The 17,798-nt window shown below is 36.2% G+C and overlaps 1 protein-coding gene across 1 annotated transcript; it reads right to left on the bottom strand.

Annotated features, from left to right (window-relative positions):
- Positions 1-76: 76 nt before the first annotated feature.
- LOC150102276 (uncharacterized) lies at positions 77-14,949 on the bottom strand. Its single transcript, XM_090399543.1, has 6 exons — positions 14,759-14,949; positions 9,513-9,716; positions 9,093-9,300; positions 4,768-4,999; positions 542-665; positions 77-295 (listed from the first exon to the last, which is right to left on the bottom strand). Exons 1-6 carry the CDS (start codon positions 14,873-14,875, stop codon positions 77-79), a joined length of 1,104 nt encoding a protein of 367 aa, XP_090255669.1. The 5' UTR covers positions 14,876-14,949.
- Between the last annotated feature and the right edge of the window lie 2,849 nt (positions 14,950-17,798).

Here is a 17,798-nt window from a genome sequence, read left to right as displayed (position 1 = left end):
TCAATATTTGTGAAATAATTTTCTGTTTGAAAATCGAAAGCGAAGTTTAAAAATTAACCACATAGTTATAATACTTTTAATTCCCATCCCTTCTATTTATTAAAGAGCTTACCATTTTTTGCATCAAATCACGAACTTCAACTCGGAAATCGCCAGGTATTGAATATTCTCTATCGTCATTGTAAGCATCCAATACTGCATTTATTTGATCTTCGTTATGGTCGAACTTAAGCTTGGCAATTGTTGTATAAAAAAGTGACAGTATTTGATCAATTCTTTTAATTAGATTTTCTATCTGTAACATAAATTGAAATAAATGCTAGTTTCCTTGAATTCGTGAAGTAATATGAAAATAAATAAATCCCATAGAATTTAATTAGTTCTTTATAAAATTTCAGAATTATTATTAATTCATCATTTGTTACATTTATTGGTGTCTACTAAAAATACATTTAACTTTTAAAATTCTTAAATATTTTTATTGTAATAACTACTAAAACTGAATGAATATTTAATAAAAACGTATTCTATGAATAATTACCTTCTGTGCTTGATAAGACAATATTGTTGGTGGTATTTTGTCGATCCACGACAGAAGTTGTGATTTGGCAGTCCTAACGTCATCAAATTTTGCTTCGAACTCGGGTAGCCACTCATTCATTTCTCTGACGATATTTATGATATAGAATATATTATAACGTTTAACTTAAAAATTGTTTCTTTGATAAATAATGTTATTATAACTTAATGATATAGAAATCAATTAATAATTTTTGAAAATATTTATTATAACTCGCACAAAATAAAAGCAGCATTCGATGCAAATTCCACTCAAGGATGATTATAAGCTTATTGTGCATTCAAATACTTTGATTTGAATTTGGAATTTTAACTTCGGGATTTAAGAGGTCAGTGAAGACTTTCGAAACCAAATTCGACAGTATAGGATGGTTATTCCTTATTCCTAGTCTCCTATTTCACTGAAATAGGAGACTAAGAATTGTGAAAAAACCCAATATACAGGAGAAAAAAATCTACCCAACTCCTTAGAGGACCGGCTCATTCACATTCAGATGAAAAGTCCTGATAAAGGTTGTTTGCATCCTGAACGAGAGTCGAACCCACTTCTAAGCTATCGAGGCTGAGATTTATTACGAGGTAGACCTAATTAGTAGTACTTTCATGGTATTCTGCACACCATTTGAGAGTGCACATCAGGAAATTGATCAAGATGATGACGATGATTCTCTGAAGATCAAGAAGCATTCGATTCGAGTGGGTTTCGATTCATCTATGAAGGATTTTTCGTTTTAATGTTCAGAGATATTCCAACGCATATTCAATGTTTGGTAAAAACATTTTAAGCAGGTTTACATTTCTACGTGGCCTCGGAGAGATAGATAAATGAAAGTGCATATCACTTTAGAATACGGCAGTATACGTTGTATATCACTCTATTGGCTAGTGTATTACCTGCTAACTGCATGTGTTCTTGGGCTGGTTTGTTTGTTTTGCTTGATAAAAAAACTTTGAACTTTGGAAGAAAAATTTTGCTAGTTTAGTATGACACCGGCTAACAAATACTAGACTGACGATACTCATAACTTATTTTTTTTTTACTATTACAGCACAAAATTTCCAAGATATCCGCTGTTCAAAAACCGACGTTAAGATTTCCTGTCAACACAGGAAAGGATTGCGGAAGGTCGCCAGCCACAGATCAAAGGAAATAACCTTTCTTGTTTCCTGTACAGTTAACTGTTTACAGGCCACTACCCTTGGTCATTTTCTATGTAGGTGTCTTCCTTATCTATTGACTGTTGAATAAAGAAATGAATGAATACGTCATTGAGTCGGGAAATGACGAAGTTTTTTGTATCACAAACCACCTCGACTGCACTAAAATAAAATAAATTAAAAATAAGACTTTATCAGACAACACTTGCGTAAATCCTCTTCCTCATTCTATCCCTAACCTTGAGTTTACGACTTCCCGAACTTATATTCAACATTTCTGTCTCACAGTTATCAGTATAGCATCCGAACATGTCTTAACGTGTTCAGTTCAAAGAATTGCATTTTGATCTCAGTCTCCTCTTGCGATCTAGCAAAAAACCTCAACAAATCATTCAACAGTTATGACTCCCTGTACAGATTTTAGCTTTTTGACTTTATTTATTGAAGATGCACCCTTTCAATTTCAAAGGGATAAAGGGAAAATGTCTTGCCTGATCAATAAGTACCTTATAATGTGTATGATTTAAAACAGAAATTTAAAATACTGTTATTTTTAACCATATTGCAAAACGAGAAAAAACCCAATATACAGGAGAAAAAAATCTCTTGGAGACAATTGTCTGAAACCATAATGCCTATTTTTTTTTGACAGTGCGGGTACTTTCACAGAAAAAAGTATGGGGCATCCAGTGGGGCATACATGTCTAAAGGGTTCCTATCAGGTGGCTAATAATCCTTCTACTCTTTTGTCACATGATGTGCGCCATCACGTACAGGCATCAAAACGCTTTCTGATACTCGTAACTGAACCACAGCAACCACTATGAAATGGATGGAGAAGTTTGATGCAATGGATGGAGAAGCATCCTCAATATATCCTTACCTCACTTTATAGCCTTCCTTTTCTTCCAATGCCACTCTTATAATTCAGCAGCAACCCCTTTGACTACTTATATCTAAATGTTAATTTTACACAGTCTAATTAACCAACTTTGAGATTGTCTTCTTGGAGACTTTGACGTTCATGGCACAAACTGGCTCTCCCTTCTCAACCTTCACCAGAGGAACCTTCATTCCTCTGGACCTTTTCTTAACTAGCTATCACTCCAACCTCCGGTCCAATGACAAATCTGACGATACCATCATCCACATCTCCTTTTCTGTAGATCGATCTCCTCCCAGCCAATCTCTGCCTCATATCCCATGAGGCAGAGATTGATTCCAAACAACAATGATTCCAAACGAGATGACAATCCAGAACTCTCTCTTCCAGTTTCCCTCTTTTTATTAAAACACCTGCTCAGACCTCATAACAGAAATAATGGAATGCGAGCCATTCTTTCACTTTATAGCAACCCATTGACCTCCGGTCAAGCACTGTTCTCTAATATATGTGTCTTTGCAGTTCAACATAAAAATACATCATATATTCAATGGCTCAAGTAAAATATTTCAGCTTCTCACTCACTCACTCCACACAGCTCGTAACAAATATAACAAATCATCAACAAATGCAAACAAGATTGAGCCAAATGCAATAATGTGCTTCCTCCTCAACTGTAATTGAACGTTTTGGTCTCTTTCGTTAAGGCTGTTGGGCATAATTTCTTTCCTTTCTTGTTACCATCTCACACACACACACACACACACACACACACACACACACACACACACACACACACACACACACACACACACACACACACACACACACACACACACACACACACACACACACACACACACACACACACACACACACACACACATCCTGTTGGTACATGGTGATATCACCCCCAGAGGGACGATAGCAATGGTCAGTATCCAAACATAGGTCAACTCCAAACGTATCGAACCAACATCTCCTCTTTATATTTCATTCTGTTTGTAACAACTTCCGTAACAACCTTTCTCGCTATTGTTAGCAATGCATTCAACCCCAGCTTTTAAAGAAATTTGGTAATGGATTCCTGCTTTCTCTTTAACTCTTTTGTCCGCATTGCGTTATAGACTTTGTGATCTCTCGTGTGTGGAAATGGAAGGGTGGAATAAAAAAAATAAAAAATATGTAAAGAGAAGAACTAACCAAGAGCCAATAGTTTTATATCCTAAAAAAGCATCGCTAATGAAATGTGCAGAAATTGAGGCCTTCAGATCATCTTTTGAATGGTGCAAATACCAAAATAACTTTGTCTCGATATTTTTATTCTGGTAATACACGATGCTATTCATGGTAAAATTACGGAATACTTTAATTCCGCTTTGTAGTCAAAATATTTATTTTCTATTTTTTTAGAATTAAATATAATCTTACTAATAACATCATAATACAGTATAATTTATATAATGCCTAAAAATAAAGTAAAATTATTTTATATAAAATATTTAAACTTTATTTTTAATTATTTACAAAAACACCTTTTTCTTGTTAATATAATTTTATACTAAGAGAAAATACCAACAACATCTATTGCTTGTCCCTTCGTGATCTTGCAGAAAAATTCTTCGCGAAGTCAAGTTCACATTCAAACCCACTAATCGTACAAGCTGTCAATTACAACGAGACTGATTACTACAAACACAAAAGACCGACGGCTATTCTTCTCTCAACCGATCATAGCTAACACTACTGCCCTCAGAGGGCGAGCTTAATTGCTCACAAATCTTCCACTCCCAAACAACTCTCATTACAGATAAAGGGGAATATGAAAAGCACTAGTGCTTCACCCATCCTGTCAGTAATGTTAATGGTTAATGGTAACCTACTTCTTGGGAAAGTCTTCCCGTGTGGTGGCCGGAATAAGAATAGTCCCAATGTAGCTCATGCATGTCGTACGAGGCGACTAAAATGGATACCCTGGGAGGGTAATGGATGGCAATGCTGTAGCCAATGAAGTTCTAACTGAGGCTCGGCTATTGCTGTTACCCTCAATAATAAGCTGTTGATTTATCTAGAAGTCCATATTATTATAAATAGGAAATTTAGGAATAATACTGATATTATTAAATTAACTTGCGTCATTTTCTTACCTGTACTGCACTTTAGAGATTAAGGGATCGTAAGCATTTAGTGGCTGCAGTGAAATCCGAGTGGGAATTCCTCTACCATTTGTCAATGTTTCAACTTTTTCTTCAAAGCCTTTAGCAAAACGACGAAATTCCATTAATGAAAGGGGAATATCTTGAAAAGGAAGGGTTGCATGACAGCCTACTTCTAATTTTGCTTTGCCTTCAAGATTATTTTGCAGTACTCGAAACGATTCTGTCAACAAAAAAGTGATTAAATCTATTTTAAAATAATTTAGGAAATATCACGGTAATAACCTCTAAGTAAATAAGAAGGAATGGAAGAAATTATGAAATATATTAATTGAAGTTATGATAAATCTTTTATGTTACATTGATTCAGCCGCCAGTGCGACATACTGTATATTTACATATAATAATAATAATAATAATAAATTTGAATACATAATAACATAATGGTGGATTCGGTTGCTATGATAAAGAAATGCATCACCAAATAAAGGGTGTCCCAAAATTGACGCAAGATTTAAATTTAGCGCCGTTTGTGCGGTAAAGTGTTGCCAACGAGAAACAAAAGAGACAGCGTGACAGCTGACAGTTCAGGGTTATTAAAAATGGAGCGCTACACGAAAGAACAACGCATTTTCATTGTTGAGCAATATTTTAAAAATAATGAAGGTTTGGCAGCTACAGTTCGCAATTTTCATACAAAATATGGTCGGAATAGTGATTTAACTTCAGCAACTGTGAAAAGATTATTTAAAAAATTCAAGGAAACTGGATCAATTAATGATCTTATACACTCTGGCCGTCCTTCAACAAGTCGTTCAACAGAAAACATCGAAGCAGTTCGTGAGAGTGTTGCTGAGAGTCCAGGAACATCAATTCGGCACCGTGGTCTTGAATGGGCATTTCGAGAAGCTCTCTACAGCGTATTCTCAAAGATTTGCATCTTTATGCTTACAAAGTTCAATTGACTCAAGGACTGAAGCCTACTGACCACACAGACAGCGAAGAGAGTTCGTTGAATGGATTATGGAACAACAACAAGTGGATGCTTATTTTTCGAACAAAATCATCTTCAGCGATGAGGCTCATTTTCATCTTGATGGCTTCGTTAATCGACAAAATTGTCGCATTTGGGGTTCAGAAAATCTACGAGTGATTGTTGAGAAACAAATGCATCCACAACGTGTCACTGTTTGGTGCGGATTTTGGGCTGGAGGCATCATCGGTCCATTCTTCTTCGAAAATGCGGCTGGTAAGGCAATAACAGTTAATGGTGCTCGCTATTGCGACATGATAATCCAGTTTTTTGTGCCTAAATTGCAAGATATGGATGTGGACGACATGTGGTTTCAACAAAACGGGGCCACATGCCATACAACCCGAGAAACAATTCAATTACTGCATGAGTCATTTCCTGGTCGTGTAATTTCCCGTTTTGGTGATCAGAATTGGCCGCCCAGATTATGTGACTCAGAAAATGCCGTTGGACATTTATCTTTGGGGTTTTTTGAAATCTAAGGTTTATGCCAACAAGCCCACGACCACCCACGCCTTGAAGGAGTAAATTGAGCGCTGTATCAACGAAATTCAGCCACATTTATGCAAAACGGTCATGGAAAATTTCGACAAAAGAGTGCGTATGTGCCAGCAAAGCCGTGGAGGCCATTTATCCGATATGCTATTCCATCCATAACCCTATACTGTATACTTTATGAATCAATAAGAAATTACAATTTTTAATTAAAAACCTGTGTTTTCTATCAAAATTACTTCTTGCGTGAATTTTGGGACGCTCTGTAGAAAAGATGGGCGCGAAAAGAGTAATCATAATAGGGGAATTTTAATTACCTGAACATTGATTGGGTAGCAATAAAATCTCATGAGAAGTATGAAACTGAATTCATTGAGCTGTTGTGAGACAATTTCCTCAAGCAGCATCTGACAGAAGGAACTCGTGGTTCAAAGAGCATTAGATCTAATTATACTAGCAGAAGGAATTTCAGTTAAAGACCTAACTATCTCCCTCCGGTTGGTGACAGAGAATCGCATGATCACTGTCACAAACCGGAGCAAGAATAGTTAAATACCTAACTATTAGGTTGGTGGCAGTGATCATGCGGTACTCACTTGAGAAGTGACTAAGTTTATGAATGTTGCATTCAGAACAGGCTACATGCTGAACTAAAAAGCAGGAAATTATGACCGAGGAGTATACTGAGTTCAGTGGAATGGGATCGGTTGCTGGATGGAAAGAATATCGACAGTGCGTGGGAAGCATTTAAACAATACTTAAATGATGCGATATCAGAATGTGTCCCAAGAGTTCTAAGAATAAATAGGGTAAGAGTCTAATGGATGTGTAATCTTATCAAGCTAGAGATTAGTAAGAAAAAGGATGATGTGGAAGGAATACCGTTTGCATAAGGAGAACGTCCGTTATGAAAATTATAAGCAGCAGGCTAGAATAGTCACAACTGTTGTACGGTAGTGTTGCACGCAGAGCCAGTTTCTCTTCTGAGTATGAAGAGAAACTGGCTCTGCGTGATAAAGACAACCCACAAGAATTCTATCGATATGATCCAAGTAAAAGAAAGAATGAATATTATTATTATATGAGCCCTCCAGGGAGTCAAGGACTCATCGAGGGAGGGTGGAAATTACCCAAACCAGCTATTATACCTTCGCTTAAATTAATTTACACTAGATGCACTCACTACCCCTATGGGCAAATTATTCCACTCACTCACTGCTCTCTGCGAGAAAAACCTGGCTCTTACCCCTTTCTTGACTGAGAGCAACCTTAACTTCCATGGATGTCCCGTGTTCTCTCCCCACCTTCCATATGAAAGAATAACTCTTCTGGTTGCAGATGGCGTGAGGGGTTAGAGAGATGCAGAAGAGGTTGTGCCCATTTTGAGGGTGCCATCTTGTTAAAAGCTATCAATCTGTGAACGCAACATTGAGCTCACTGTTACCTCTTCACTAGATGAATAAACGCAAGCGTGTGAGGCCAAGGTATTATAGCTGTTGCACAAACTCAATAAGAATTCAATAAAAGGGACTGATGAGATATCTGTTTTAGCAGCTTGCTCAAGTTATATGATAATGTTATCATTGAACAAGACAAGGGGGAATGGATACACCATGATACTTTTGGATTTGGGATTTTGGATTAAGGTTTTTGACAGAAGACAGTATGAAAGACTGTTGCATAAATTGGAGAATACGGGTTTGGATTATAGAATATTAACGTGGATAAGAGGATGGCTGACTGACAGATATCAAAAAGTGGAATATGGAGGATGTGAGTCTGCAAAATGTAAGATAACTAGTGGTGTACCACAAGGATCAGTTTTTGGTCCTCTGTTATTCAATCTGTACATCAGTGCCATTGCGAAGGATATCAATGGCAACATGGAGTTATTTGCTTTCAATACTTTTCAGAATGATTTGAATAGGTTGGAATGGTACGTATGGGAAAATGGATGTCAGTAAATGCAAAGTGATGCACTTTAGCTTGATTAGATATCCAATGTCATATATTGGTGGGATTATGCTTGAAGAAACTGATGAGGCTAGGGATCTTGGAGTGTTAATAGATAGGAAGTTAAGTTCAGGGTTCATGTAGCAAAATTGCAAATACAACTCAAAAGACAATTGCAATGCTGAAACTAACGTTCACCTGTAAAAATAAGGATGTTATTTTGCCTCTTTACAAGGCCTTGATAAGACCTCACTCGGACTATTGTGAGCAGTTCTGGTGTACTGGTTTCTGTTGTGATTCTGATATACTGGAGAGAGTGCAAATGAGAGTGTTAAAAATGATGATATCAGAATTGTGTAATACTGATTGTGGAATACAGATTGAGAATTTGTAGACTGCAGACACTAGCAAATAGGAGAAAGAGGGGTGATATCATTGAGACTTACAATTGATGGAAATTTTCAATTTACAGAGGGTGGGGAAAGGACGAGAGGGCATCATTGAAAGCTGAGAATAAAGGCAGCCAAGAAGGGTGTGAGGGCTAGAGTTTTACTCATAGAGTGGTGTATGATTAAAATGAATTACCATTCGATGCTGTGTGAGCAAGCAGTGTGAATGAATTCAAGAATAAGTTTGATATCTGGTGTATGTAGTATGTGGACTCCCTCAACGAGTCTCTGACACCCTTATTATTATATTTTTACAATACTAAAAATAAAAATAATAGATATTTATTTATATAATACATAATAAATTATAATATTATTACTTATAATTTAAAATATTTAAAAAATGTCTATATACTGCTGTTTAAATTGCACACTTATTCACGCACCATTAGTTGGATTCCATGTCCAAACTCTATTAAGCTGATCCTTAACATAATTTGCATTTTCTTCAGGTAATGCTATAAATCTTAGAGAAAATATAATCTCTCCACCGTAGTAAATAGACTGAACGTAATGTGTACCCAATTGGTTCCTTTTATGTAAATTCCATGATTCAACAAATTGATTCTGTTTATCATCTATGTAAAATTGATCCTGCAAAAATAATTAGTTTAGTTATCATACAGTCAGGTAAAATTAATGCAATGAAAATAAATTATTCGTAACTTTAATCCAAGGGATTGGTTTTTTATTCGTTAAACTTAAGTGATTATATTATTCTTATTATTGTAGAAAATCAGATTTTTTTACTCAGCATTTATATATATATATATAGCAAATACAAAATATATAGCAAGATACCATACCGTTATATAGAAACCTCTGGTCAAAGAATGTGCCGAATTTAAAATATTCGTATAATCAATAACACATGGAATCAATTCTCTAAATGATGCCCTTCCTGCTTTAACGCTGAGCGCCACGTATGGAATATTGTCTAGCGCTGTTTTCAGATCCTGTTCGCTGTCGATGGTTCTGGTCACCGAACTGGAATAATACATGGGGATATCCTGAAAATCAAAACTGGTTTACTTAAATGAAAGCATATCTGAGAATTTTTTCAAATATACATGTCGAAAATTGGTTATATATATATTTTTTTTTTTCATAAAATTTACAAGGAACTTTCATAGTAAACAAAATTAAAAACAAAAACACCTTACGTGTTATTGTCACTACCAAACAAAACAGTCCTTAAAAGGACTGGCTTGAAGGGGCGAAGCAAGAATGCTTTTTATCTTCCCCGTTATCTGTAGAGGACAGTGTAGGGATAAGGTGTTATTGAGCTATTAAAGCTCTGATCATGGCAAGAGGGTAACAGCAATAGCCGAGCCTCAGTTAGAACTTCATTGGCTACAGCATTGCCTAGTGTTGCCAAATGAAAATTACTAAAAACAGCTAAATCTTAAAAAAAAAAAAAAAAAGAGCTAGAAATAAATAAAAAGGAGTTAAAAATAAAAATTTGAAGCTAAAATTTTAAAAACATAGTAGCTAATACTTTTAAGTTACTTACTTTATTCAAGTTGAAGTGATACTTGCATATAAGTGGCTAAATACATCTTCCATGTGGTCTTCTGCGCTTAATTCGCCCACGTTTCACTTAGATTTTCAACTTTATTATATGTGGCAATTGTTCCAATATTACTCAGTGTAGATGCAGATAAATGATAGTCTGTACAGCACTTGTTGTTACGCCCGAGGCTATACTTGACTGACAAAATAGCTGTCAGCATTGACAATTCCATCTTGTTTCTTAATATAGTTTTAACTACATTCATGGAACTAAAAATTTCTTCATTTTCCGCATTAGAATTTGGCAGCATTAATAAATGTATTGCACACTGAGCGATTTCTTTAAATAGATTCATTCCAGATGCATCTTTATATTCTCGTACTTCAGTCCAGAATAGCTCAGTGTTTTCTATATTTGTCCATTTATTTAAGTGGATAGTATTGTACTGGTATTCAGCAGCAGCAACGTCTTTTTCTGTTTTCAGCATTATTTCTAAGATGGGAGTAATAGGTTCTTTTATATGTTTTAGGGTATTGTCAACAGAAAAAGAAGAGATCATTCTTAAAATATTCAAGTTTTCAGGCAACCTTTGCTTAAGCTGTTTGAAGAGACTAAGAAGAAACTGTCTTGCTCTGCTTCTAAGATTTTGCTCATCATTTTGCATTATTTTCTTTTGTATCATCAACTCTGAAATTTTTCTTTCAAATCTGTAATCAAGATTTGGATTGGGATCCAAATAGTCATCAATCTCTGACTCTAGAGGATCGACTGTGGATGAAAACAGCACTAACATATTAGCAATAGAACGAATCAAACGAGAAAAGTCTTCAAATAATCTCATCTTATCTGCACTGCTAGATTCAAAAATTTTGTTAGCTTGCTAAACTTGAACTAGAACAGGATGCAAAAATAAAAGGTACAACAGATTCCTTTCATCTTTGTACATCTCCCACAAAATTTGAGCTTTGTAACATTTCTCAGTCACACTCACGACTTCGAAGTGAGTTTTTAATTCCAACCACTGGGTGAGAAATCTGTCTACTGCAGGTTCAATGGAGAGCCACCTTGTTTCACAATTGCTTATAATTTTCAGAGGAGCATCATTTTCGTTGATAGTTTGATACAACTCTTTGTATGCTGCTTGTCTTGAAGAAGAATGTGAAAACCACTTATACGTTTCAGCAACTAAAATAATTTTCTTGGGAGAGATTCTGCACAAGTGTGAGACATTGTCAGTTGTAATGAATGGCATACACATTTAATTAAAATTAAGGAGGGAATAGATGGCTTCAGTAGTTCATAAACGCCATTATTGACACCAGCCATAACACTGGCGTTGTCTGTACCAATTGCAATGAGATTTTTAATGTCCAGTTTCTTGGTCAAGAGCTCTTTTTTCAGTGCAGCCACAAAACCACTAGTGTCCCACTTTTCTAGAACCACCATGCTCAGAAATGTATGCATAATTTTGTTGAATTTCTTGCTATAATAAATGGCCATTCCTAAAATCTTATTCACTGTGATATCATTCGATTCGTCTATTAGCAGTTGAAATTTTCATCTTCAATGTCCACAATTAAATCTTCTTCAAATGCTCACTTAGAATGTTCTTTACAATTGCAGAGCACTTAGTTCGGTGCATTTTTACCTTTGGAATAATTGATTGTCTGGGATGATATTTTTGCAAAGATCTACTAGATGATTGTAACTGTTGAATGATGAGTGACAACAAAGAAATAATGCTAACCTACCTTCAAAGTTCGCAGTCTTTGAAGGCCACTTACAAAAGGCCACTGGAAGTTTTGCAGATGTGAAACATCTGCAAAACTTAGAGCGGCCTTTTGCAGCGTCACCAGGAACTTCGCACAATCACTTACTAAATATTCCTATTTGCAACCACTCCCTCCTAAATTTTTGCTTGTAAGCTTTATTTTTCTCTTTGTCATTTTTGAAGAAGGGTATACAACTCTTTACTGCAACGAATTACGATCAGTCTTTGAAAACTTCCCACTCGCTATCGTAACTACCAACCAGAACACTGTGCAAAGACTAACTTGTAGCGGTGCTATCAATTTTAAGGTGACAAAATGGTAGGTTGTTTGGGCCACGTGGCTGACTGACGTCATCATGTATTTGAAACGTGTACGATGCTCGCACCAAACGTACAATACAATTCCTTATCAAATGCGAACATCTGGAAAACTTTCAAAACAATTTCTTTAAGAGTAAGTTATAAAAACAACTAAAAAGAGCTGAAACTAGTTCTGAAGGATCTAGGTGCTAGATTAAAATTTTTGGAGCTAGGGAAGAAAAAAAAGGGCTAGATCTAGCTCCAAAAGAGCTAAATTGGCAACACTAGCATTGTTATCCACTCACCAAACCAAACCTTTCTTATAGTCGTTATATAAGGACTGGCCTAAAGGGACGAAGCAAGAATGCTTTTCACATTCCCCGTTATCTGTAGAGGACAATGTAGGGATAAAATGTTATTTTGATCAATTAAAGCTCTGATCATGGCAGGAAGGTAACAGCAATAGCCGAGCCTCAGTTAGAACTTCATTGGCTACAGCATTGCCATCCATTACCCTCTAAGGGTATTGGATTGCATGAATCAATCACCGCCTATTTAAGTAAATGTGACATCTCAAAAAATCGGACGATCTCTAGGCCACTCCATAGTGGGCGAAAGACCGTCCATATCTCAGCGTTGGTTCCACTCAGCGACTGGCTCCCCCACTACCGAGCGGAACCGCTCAAATTCCGAGGAAAATAATTCACCGACAAAGCCCCTAAGCGGGCCGTGCCGGAGAACACTTTCACCGGAAACTCAAATTGCTCCCTTAAGGCAAAAACCTCAAGAGAGCAAACTCTCGAAACTCATTATGCAAGGGGGTAACAGCAACAGCCGAACCTCAGTTAAACTTCATTGGTTCAGCATTGCCATTCATTACCTCCAAGGGTATAAAATCAATCATCAATCACCGACTGTTTAAGTAAAGGTGATATCTCAAAAAATCGGACGATCTCTAGGCTACTCATTCGTGGGCGAAAGACCGTCCAAATCTCAGTGTTGGTTCTACTCAGTGAAACTCGACCACCGAGCAGATCCGCTCATTCCGAAGAAAATAATTCACCGGCAAGTACCCCTCAGCGGGCCGTGCCGGAGAACACTTTCCCCGAAACTCAATTGCTCCCTTAGGGCAAAACCTAAGAGAGCGAACTCATTAACCCAGGATAACAGCAACAGCCGAACCTCAGTTAAACTTCATTGGTTCAGCATTACCATCCGTTACCCTATATGGGCATCTCATATAAAATCAATCACCGCATCTCACGGTTGATTGATCCATTCATCCAGCCACCACACAAAACCTTATAGTGTATAAGGACTGGCTTAAAGGGGCGAAGCAAGAATGCTTTGCATCTTCCCCGTTATCTGTACAGGACAGTGTAGGGATAAGGTGTTATTGAGCTATTAAAGCTCTGATCAAGACAGGAGGGTAACAGCAATAGCCGAGCCTCAGTTAGAACTTCATTGGCTACAGCATTGCCATCCATTACCCTCCAAGGGTATTGGATGGAATGAATCAATCACCACATCTCACGGTCGATTGAACAATCAATTCACCACACAAAACCTTATCCTTATGTCCTTATAAGGACTGGCTTAAAGGGGCGAAGCAGAATGCTTTTCATCTTCCCCGTTATCTGTAGAGGACAGTGTAGGGATAAGGTGTTATTGAGCTATTAAAGCTCTGATCATGGCAGGAGGGTAACTGCAATAGCGAGCCTCAGTTAGAACTTCATTGTCTACAACATTGCCATCCACTACCCTCCAAGGGTATTGGATTGAATGAATCAATCACCGCATCTCACCGTCGATTGAACCATCTCTCTTTTCCCACACAAAACCGTCCTTATAGTCCTTATATGGACTGGCTTAAAGGGGCGAAGCAAGAATGCTTTTCATATTCCCCGTTATCTGTTGAGGACAGTGTAGGGATAAGGTGTTATTGAGCTATTATTAAATTAAAGCTCTGATCATGGCAGGAGGGTAACAGCAATATATAGCCGAGAGCCTCAGTTAGAACATCATTGGCTACAGCATTGCCATCCATCACCCTCCAAGGGTATTGGATTGAATGAATCAATCACCGCATCTCACGGTCGATTGTTCCCTTCCACACAAAACCGAAAAACGCATGCCATTATTAAAATAAAGATGATAAAGATAAGAAATGGTGTGGTTCAAACAACTTATGTTTTTAAGTATTTTACTTAGAAAATAAAGAATTATTTCAAATATTCTCTGTAGTTTTATTATTATATACGTAATTTTATATAATATTTAAAATATTACTAAGAATCATAATTATAATCGTTCCTTTATGTGTATTAATTGCATAATAATTGTTTACAAAAGCAGATACGCTTTCAATGGGTATTTGATTAATCATTTAAATTCATTAGCAAATACGGTTTCTTATAAAAGTATTTGAATCGCTTCAATACTCAGTTTACAAAACAAACAATACTTACTAGTCTAGTGCTATTTAACGTTTCTTGGGAAACTACATCAATTCCAATGGTGCTTTTTCTAAAATCGAAAGTTCTTCCCAGTAACAAAGGCAGAAAATATGCTAACTGGACAGTCATTGCGTAATAGTGTCGAATACAAGTGCCCTAAGTAGATGCAAACTGATTATGACCTAGGAAAAGGAATGTTAATATACTGTGTTTTAAGTCCTGCTTAATGGCCGCTAAAAACTAAAACTTCGGACACGTGCGTAGTTCATTTGCGTCACTTATCGGTCATTCCATAACAGGATGAAGCCAATTACTGAATGGATATAAAAAAAAAAAATTGTGGTAAGTTCCGTTATTGTGCAATATTTTGGCTTCTTTATCTAACCGTTCCAGTAATTTTAGATAAAATTACTGTAGTCAGTTAAACATTTCTATAAAAGAAATGTTTAACTGACTCCTTGACAGAAATATAATTGAAATATTTTTCTTATATAATTGAATAATAATATACTTCGCATCTTGCGATTTTTTTTAGTTGTCAGAGTCGTCACCTAGTGGCGCTTCTAGCGACATTGTTTCATAGCACGATTTGTGTGAGCGTAGGAAATTGTAGATGATACAAGTCGGTCAATGAAATGCTTGTTTCGTCTGTTTAATATTTCTGATAGAATATACAACAGTTAATTAATCTACAGAAATTATAGATTTAACGCATCGAACCATAATATATTTTAAACCATTCAAAATTAATAAATAATGCTCTTACAAACAATGCACAAGAGTAAACACAGTTTACTCTTGTGCTTACCATCTTAATATATTCTTCAACTTAACTTACAGATCGTGAGGAAGATGGTTAAGAGGATTAATACCCTTGGAGGGTAATGGATGGCAATGCTGTAGCCAATTAAGTTCTAACTGAGGCTATTGCTGTTACCCTCCTGCCATGATCAGAGCTTTAATAGCTCAATAACACCTTATCCCTACACTGTCCTCTACAGATAACGGGGAAGATGAAAAGCATGATTGCTTCTCCCCTTTAAGCCAGTCCTTATAAGGACTATAAGGACAGATCGTGAGTTATCAGTTGTAAAGTATGAAAGATGAAGATATCTTCCTATTATGTTTTAAATTTTATTATTATTATTATTATTATTATTATTATTATTATTAATTACACAGTCAAAACAAGATTTAAACAACAATCTGACTGGTGATACAGAACAATTCAGATTCTACCCAAGAATCTAAGAATAGTCCGTCAGGTAGCGTCGTAAAATATAGACTGTTCCAAATAATGCTATGTTTTGTAGGTCATTTGGGGTCACTTCGTTGATGTTTAATTGCTGTAAATAGTTGGATAGCTTCTTTGAAATTGCGCCAAGTGCACCGATAACTATTGGGATGACTTTGGTGTATGTTTAAGCCATAGACGACCAACTTCGATTGCCAGATCTCGATCTTTAGTCATTTTTTCCAGTTCTTTGTTGTTAATGTTGTTATCAGTGGGTACTGCGATATTAATAATCCAAACTTGTCGATGTTCGATCATTGTGATGTCAGGTCTATTGTGTTCCAAATGCCGATCAGTTTGTATTCTAAAGTCCAGAGACTTTTTGTTGTTTCGTTTTCCAATACTGTCTCTATTTTATGCTGCCACCAGTTATCAGAAGTAGGAACGCCATATTTTTTGCATACATGCCGATGAATTATTTTGGCCATTTGATCATGGCGGTATTTATAGTCAGTTTGAGCTATCTTGCTGCATGCACTGATTAGATGTTCTACAGTAGGGGTCTCAAACTCAAACGCAGCAAAGGGCCAGTCTATTATATGTATATCAGACCGGGCGGTATTCAGTATTATTCTGTGAACTAAAACATAAACTAAAAAAAGAAAGGCTCTAACAAAGGCCCTTTTGTTTCCGGGTCTTTACGACTTACGTAAGCAGTTACACCACCATTTATGTTTTAAATTTATAACAATTTTTATTGTGTTTTAAAATATAACAAGTTTAGAAAATATAAGTTCAATTACATTTTATTCATTCTTTAAGAAAATTATTTAAATACATAATTTTGACTTAGAAAAATAAAGATTTTTATCTACGAGTCTTTTTTTTTTAATTTGATTTTAATCCTGAAACTTGACATCTTTTCCTCTGTACTAACATGTCAATATCTGCTTTTTCATTTCGTGTTGCAATACGCTAACCATTCGGCCAGCCTGGCAGGCCAAGTGGTTGGCGCATCCGCTCTCTAGGTCAAAGGGCTGCGGGCTCGAATCCCGCCGTGGGCATGGATGTTTGTGATTGTCTGTGGAAATAGTAGTGGTGGTGGTCGGCGGTAGGTGACGTTGGTGTAGTTGCGGAGTTGGTGGATTGAGTGGTAGAGACAGAGCTGTAGAGCAGGTGCCCTCCCTCGATGAGTCTTTGGACTCCCTGGAGGTGTCAAATAATAATAATTATTATTATTAATAATCATTTAATTATTAATATTATTATTAATTTTGATTATTATTATTATTATATGAAATTATATGAATATATATGAAATTATTATTACTAATTTTGACCAGTCCGTGTGAGCATTTTCAAGACTTTTCTCAATACATAAATATACGTTATTTCCTGTCGTAGTTCCTGACATAGAACTATATCCAATAGTTCTTCAGTCACATTCATATCGTCATCAATGCCACGATGATCAACTACAATGGAAAACGCTACAAAACCTTATTTTTTCACGCAATATATCTTGAAAGTTCTCTGCTATATCTTCAACACGCTCCGCAACTATTTCCTCATAGTCTAATACTTTGGAATTCTTGCTTTTTTCCCGGACATGATTTCGACTGCACTTAAAATACAATTTTTAATAAATTCTCCATCAGTAAAAAATTTCGAAGCCCGAGCACTTTTTTCACTTATGACGTAACTACATTAACAGCAGCATCGCTTGTTGTGATAACATTCGAAAATATCCTCTGTTGAAACTTCAGTTCATTTCTTAAATCTTTAAGTTTGTCATCACGCATCTTTTCTGTATATTTA

Source organism: Typopeltis vanoorti, chromosome 10 (genome assembly GCF_054136105.1).
Source record: "Typopeltis vanoorti isolate ZY-2024b chromosome 10, IOZ_Tvanoo_1.0, whole genome shotgun sequence".
NCBI lineage: Eukaryota > Metazoa > Arthropoda > Arachnida > Uropygi > Thelyphonidae > Typopeltis > Typopeltis vanoorti.
The sequence above is the reverse complement of the archived record's forward strand: the minus strand, read 5'-3'. Positions and strand labels throughout refer to the sequence as shown.

What these genes read in the sequence shown, in the direction of transcription:
- LOC150102276 (XM_090399543.1), bottom strand. Translation starts at nt 14,875, where the DNA reads ATGACTGTCCAGTTAGCATATTTTCTGCCTTTGTTACTGGGAAGAACT. An exon ending in GACATGGAATCCAACTAATG is followed by an intron (nt 5,000 to 9,092) that starts GTGCGTGAATAA and finishes TTTTGTTGACAG; the next exon opens with AATCGTTTCGAGTACTGCAA. An exon ending in ATCTCTAAAGTGCAGTACAG is followed by an intron (nt 666 to 4,767) that starts GTAAGAAAATGA and finishes AAATATCGTCAG; the next exon opens with AGAAATGAATGAGTGGCTAC.